We start from the raw sequence: 6,195 nt of genomic DNA on the forward strand, positions 1-6,195 counted from the left end.
AATCCATTCGGTGTGACAATGCACCCGAATTCAACATTCCTGATTTTTACTCCTCAAAAGGAATTCAATTATTCCACTCATGTGTTGAGCGTCCTCAACAAAATTATGTTGTTGAACGCAAGCATCAACACATTCTCAATGTTGCCCGTGCCCTGCATTTCCAGTCCCATATCCCTTTAGCTTATTGGTCTGACTGTGTGCTGACTGCCATTTACCTCATAAATCGTATTCCCTCTCCTCTCCTTCATCATCAAACACCATTTGAGCTCTTTTCTCTTATTCTCATCTTCGTGTGTTTGGCTGCTTGTGCTATTATTCCACACTTTCTCGTGTTAGGCACAAATTTTCCCCACGATCTAGTCCTGCTGTCTTTCTGGGCTACCCTCCTGGTTATAAAGCTTATAAGCTTCTTGACCTCCACACCAACCGTGTCATTATTTCAAGGGATGTTGTGTTCCATGAGTCTATTTTTCCTTTTGTGACTTATGATCCTTTTTCTTCTCCTTTAACTTCTTTATCTCTTCCACCAACTCCAACCCTTACTGCTGAAGCTCCTGACCACACCACTACCAAACCATCTCGAATAAAGAAGTCTCCTATCCATCTATCGGATTATGTTTGCTCCTCATCTGCTGCCCATCCTATCTCCTCGCATTTATCATCCAGCCGCTTATCTCCTTCCTATTCTGCCTTCATCAATACCTTTCCATCACATTTTGAACCATCATCCTATGCTACTGCTTCTCAGCTACCTGAATGGACTGCTGCTATGGATTCTGAAATATCTGCTCTTGAACACAATAATACCTGGTCTATTGTTTCACTGCCTGAAGGTAAACAGCCTGTTGCTTGTAAGTGGGTCTATCGCGTCAAATACAATGCTTATGGCTCTCTTGAGCGGTACAAAGCCCGTCTGGTTGCAAAGGGTTTCACCCAACAAGAAGGACTTGATTTTACTGAGACCTTTTCTCCTGTTGCGTAAATCACCAGCATTCGTCTTCTTCTTGCCCTTGCTGCAATTCACAGTTGGCATCTCATTCAATTGGATGTCAACAATGCATTTTTACATGGAGAGCTCTCTGAGGACATTTACATGAGCTTGCCTCCTGGATATCATAAACAGGGGGAGTCCCTACCAGCCAATGCAGTTTGCAAACTACACAAATCATTATATGGCCTCAAACAGGCTTCTCGTCAATGGTTTGCTAAACTTTCCTCTACTCTTTTATTACTTGGTTTTTCTCACTCTCAATCTGACCATTCTATGTGTATCAAGCATTCGGGTACCTCCTTTCTGGTTGTCTTAATATATGTTGATGACATTTTGGTAGCATCTAACAATATTGATCAGATTCATCATCTCACTGCTTCTCTGAACAGCAAATTTAAGTTGAAGAATTTAGGTTCTTTAAAATATTTTTTTGGGCATTGAAGTTGCTCGTTCTTCTGCTGGAATATCCATTTGTCAACGACAGTACACTTTGCAAATCCTATATGATGCTGGCCTTCTTGGCTGTAAGCCAAAATCAACTCCTATGGAACCCAACCTTCACTTATCTTCAACCACAGGTGACCCTCTTCCTGATCCAACACAGTACAGACGTTTGATTGGGAGGTTGATTTACTTAACTATCACTAGGCCTGATATTTGCTATGCGGTTAACCACCTTAGCCAATTTATGGCCAATCCTCGAGTTCCACATTTACATGTTGTTCACCGAGTGCTTGGCTACTTGAAAGGTACTCCTGGTCAAGGGATATTATTCTCTTCCTCTTCCAAGCTGCAATTCAATGCTTTCTCTGATTCAGATTGGGCTTCATGCCCGGATACTCGTAAATCTGTTTCTGGTTTCTGTGTCTTCTTGGGCAACTCTCTTATTAGTTGGAAATTCAAAAGCTAGCTCAAAGGGTGGGAATGCCCAAGGTCTTATAAACTCCACATTAGTTGCACATACAACCAATGTGGGACTATATATCTCAACAGGGAGTAATTTCTTCAATGTTTATTCCATACAACAATTATGGCCTTTATAACAAGGATTTGAAATGCTAAAATGGTAAAGGCAATATAATGCTAAGTGATACTAATCAAGACTAATTGATACCAGTCTAATCCTTTATTAATGGAACCTAGTAAATGCTAATGACGATGTGATTAACATCTCCCCAAGTCACTTTTGGAAGTGTTTATGCGCCTGGACTAAACGCGAAGACCTTGGTACATAACACCCACACAACACAAAACCAATGATGACTTCACTCATCTTAATCAGATGCTGCTAGTCGGATTCAGAATAGTCCAAGCCATTTTTTGAGGGGAAAGGGGGCGCGGTAGGGGGAAGATGCTCTGATTTCCCTCTATATGCCAGATCTGGCTCCCTGCATCCTCATAGGTGCATGGCTGTAAACTCCCGTCTACCTTTTTCTTTTATTTGAAAGAAAAAAGAATAAAGAAAAGAAAAGAAAAGAAAAAGAAGGTATTTGTTCTTGAACATTTCACTGAATTTTGGCTTTTAGGTCAATAATGATGGGGTAACAATGTATTTTCCAGATATTCCTTCAGCAATAGACCCAGATAACAAACATAGAAGGAGTGTTAAACGCTCAGACCTGAACATCCAGATATAAATTTGAAGAAAATTGTAATGGTGTAGATACAATTTGATACACCATTCTTTCCCTCAACTTTTAGGGTGTCTCTTTCACAGTTATTTTTTCTGACAGTTTAAGGGTGAAAAAATAAAATTGAATGAGATCAGACCCAAAAAATTTAACTTTTAAAAAGCATACTACAGCTATTTCATATGTTCATAACAAATAGAACATCCATCTGTTATCCACATTTACCAAAATATTCCCTTCTTTTTCTTTTTCATTTTTTTTAACATTTTTCATTTATATTCAGATAAATCCACAAATAGTGTTACAACTTCAAGGTTATCAATATGGAAGCAGAAATAAGTACCGGGCCGCAGTGTGAATGTAATGAAGAAAAGATCCTTGCCTACTCAGTAACACAATATAAGTTCAGGACATGGTTCAAGGCATAGCATCTTATTAACTCGTGTTAAAGACTAACTATAGTTGAAGTTTCTCTATATATCATAGCAGCTTATACCCAGATTCTCAAAGAAGCTGAACCCAATTCTTGCCTCTACTGCTAGGAATGTTTACTCTTCATATTCAACTTCACCGTTGAAGTCTGAAGAAGTAAACTTGAAGAGAAACACATTAGTTCAAAGAAAATTAGGAAACTATATTATTTTTTCCGCTCTCTACTTCATCACATGATTACAACAGCTAATCTCTGTCATATTCATATACATCACACATGAAAACATGTAACCACAAAGATCAAATTGATTCCAATTTCATTTTTCTATAGATCCATCAAATGCTTTCGCTGATTCTTCTATATCTTCATGCCAAAACTTTAAATATTTTGTGCTGAAGTTCAGGAGATGCAGAAATAAGCTCTGTATCTTAATTGCAAACTTCTAGTGTATAGGAGCTGAAAACTCTTGGTGTCTAATACTTGAAAGAAAAAATTGTTCATGACACGAATCTAGTCCTATCATTGAGCTATTACTGGGGGCAATCATTTTTACTTTGGCAATAGTAAATGTGAAAAAAGTAAAGAGAACAATAAATTGCCTACGGGCTACGGGAAGCTATATAACCTAATTCCATTGTAGGCTTGGAAATAATTGTAGAATTTGTAGTTTAAAACATGGGGTTGGAAGGAGTGGTGGAAAGCTTGATCTTTATTTGGGTAATTAGGTCAGTCTACACAAGAATCAACAAATAGAAGAATCACATCAAAGGTTATGCTATTCTGAATTCAAAATGACATGATAAAGAAATCAAATTCATAGTTAACTTGAAAGGTCAGAGGCAATGTGCTCAACAGCTTATACAAAGTAACTTTCACAAGCACAAAGGGGTCATGCTAAATTCATTTGATTATCACATAAAATTGCAAACGTTTGAAAATCTACATTAAATTGAGCTTATCAGGTCTAGCCATACATACCTTTCCTCTTACAAAAACTCACCTCTTCTCTTCCATGATTGGATTACCTATGGATCAGGTATCAGATCCGCACCCCATCAACATTTTTCTGCAGAAACCCAAAGTAAAATCCAATGGCCTTACAGTGATTGAAACTACAAGCAACCTACACTACACATCTACCAGTTCATGCTCAATACAAGAATTTATTTCTTATGCACATGGACATGATTACAAGTAGTTCATCAGACAGACTAGTGATTGATACATATGTTTTCCATTCCAGTGATTCAACTTTCAATTCAAGCAAAATCTACAAAGATTTACATAGAGAACAACAGAACTGGAAAAGAAACAACAACTTAAAAACCGAGAATTTATATATAGCAATTCAATGTTACTGATGTGCAGAGTACTGAAATATAAGATTCTACAAATCAGTTGAAAATTGCATTGAGAAACTAATGATACAGCTACAACACAGTTCACAATTGTGCTACTCACATAAAATTTAATGAACACCATGTTATTACCAAACTCCAATTATGAACTCCACAACAGCAAACAAAACAGAATCAGTGAATTCCTCAAGGCAAAGCATTGAGCCTCCCTTCGAAGACAAATCCCCGGTGGAGCCCTTCTCCATTGCCCGGAATGTTCTCGATCCAGCACCACTCCGCTCCTCCTTTCGCAGCGGCACATCGGTCCCACAGCGCCAATTTCCCGATCCTCTTTGCAGAGAAGCAAACCCTATCTCCGGCGCCGAACACCTTGAACTTACTCGACTCCTGGAAGCACCGGAACATCTCCAGCGGCATCCTCCCGGCCTCGTCCCACTCCATCGAGCCAAGATCGAGCCTCAGGATCAGGATAGTCGAGCACGGTGAGTTCACCGAGAACGACGACTTCAAACCGCCAACCATCAGAATCCGATCACCTGAGCCGCGCACAAGCCGCGGCCGTTTCATGATGTCGAAGACATCTCCCCACTCTTGCCGCTCGAGCCGCGACCATGTTTGTGCCGTCGCGGCAGGCGGCGGCGCAGCCAGGTTACAGGAGAAGAGCTTCCACTGGCTCCGCCACTGCGAGCCGACATCGCAGAGGGCGAAGGCTGAGTCGCCGACAAGGACAGGGCTGCGTGGCTTGGAGGGAAGATTGGAGGAGAATTTTAGCCAGCAGTGGTTACCAGCGCCGGAGAAGTAGAGTGCGGCGAGTTCGGTGAGTACCATGACTCGGTTTGCCGAGTCGACGAGTACACAACCGTGGCGTGACCAGGCGGAGCCGAGGTGGGGGAGGACTCGGAATTGGCGAGTTAAGGGGTTACAGGCGAGGAGTGATTTGGTGATTGGCGAGTTGGGCGAGTTGAGCGAGTTGGATGAGTTGAGCGAGTTGGACGAGTTTGACTCGGGCGAGTTGGACTCGGCCCAGAGGTAGATGATTCCTTGGGATGAGGCAACGGGTAGAGGGGAACGGAAAGGTAGGAAGTTTAAGGGGAAGTTGAGCCATATGTTGAGGTCAGGGTCGAAGAGGTGGAGGGAGTGGTGGTGGTGGTTGTGGGGATGGCGGAGGGCGAGGAGGTGGAGGGGAGGGTGGGTGGTGGAGATGAGGTGGAGGAAGGAAGGGGTGGTGAGGAGGTGGTGGAAGAATTTGGAAAGTGAACGGCATATGATGATTTGGCGGAGAGGGAGAGAGGAGAAGATCTGGTGGAGTGTGTCGTGTGGGAGACGGTAGATCGGTGGCTCGTCGTCCATCGTGGCGGTGGTTAGTGGTGGTGAAGTCAAATGTTAATGACAAGTTGATATTTGATAACGATGATAACTCTATCTCTCTCTCTCTCTCTCCCCCCGTTTATGCGTTGCTTTTTATTCAACTTTTCAAAGTTGCGAAATTTTTAAGCATCTTGTTCTTCTTGACTTCTAGGGATATGTCTGAATAATAAGTCACACTTCTACTAATTTTCCAATTATAATTATCCACGCTTGGTTTGTCTGAATTTATTTATGTTTAATTGGTTTCTATTTTAGTTTTTGGTTTTTCTTAATTAAGTTGTTGTTTTTACTTAAATCAAAAAACCGAACCTCTCAACTTTTAATCCACGACCTCATTTTTTAATAAAAAAAAAAACCTATTTCCATTCCTTCCAAATAAAAAATTCTCACACAGCGATGCTATATTTCTATTTA

At 41.0% G+C, this 6,195-nt stretch overlaps 1 protein-coding gene across 2 annotated transcripts; it reads right to left on the bottom strand.

Moving 5' to 3' along the window:
• Positions 1-3,585: 3,585 nt before the first annotated feature.
• On the bottom strand, positions 3,586-5,897 carry LOC133292493 (SKP1-interacting partner 15). 2 transcript variants are annotated; one of them, XM_061490909.1, is made up of 2 exons: positions 4,546-5,897; positions 3,586-4,121 (listed from the first exon to the last, which is right to left on the bottom strand). In XM_061490909.1, exon 1 carries the CDS (start codon positions 5,761-5,763, stop codon positions 4,600-4,602), a length of 1,164 nt encoding a protein of 387 aa, XP_061346893.1. In that variant the 5' UTR covers positions 5,764-5,897; the 3' UTR covers positions 3,586-4,121; positions 4,546-4,599. The 2 variants fall into 2 exon arrangements, with proteins under 2 accessions (XP_061346893.1, XP_061346892.1); XM_061490908.1 differs by having other exon boundaries at positions 4,517-5,897.
• Positions 5,898-6,195: the final 298 nt, after the last annotated feature.

This window comes from Gastrolobium bilobum, unplaced genomic scaffold, assembly GCF_033153095.1.
Source record: "Gastrolobium bilobum isolate Gb01-03AN ecotype WA unplaced genomic scaffold, APGP_CSIRO_Gbil_v1 utg28447, whole genome shotgun sequence".
NCBI lineage: Eukaryota > Viridiplantae > Streptophyta > Magnoliopsida > Fabales > Fabaceae > Gastrolobium > Gastrolobium bilobum.

Bases quoted from the DNA above. Each gene is read 5' to 3' on its own strand.
- LOC133292493 (XM_061490909.1), bottom strand. From the start codon at position 5,763: ATGGACGACGAGCCACCGATCTACCGTCTCCCACACGACACACTCCAC.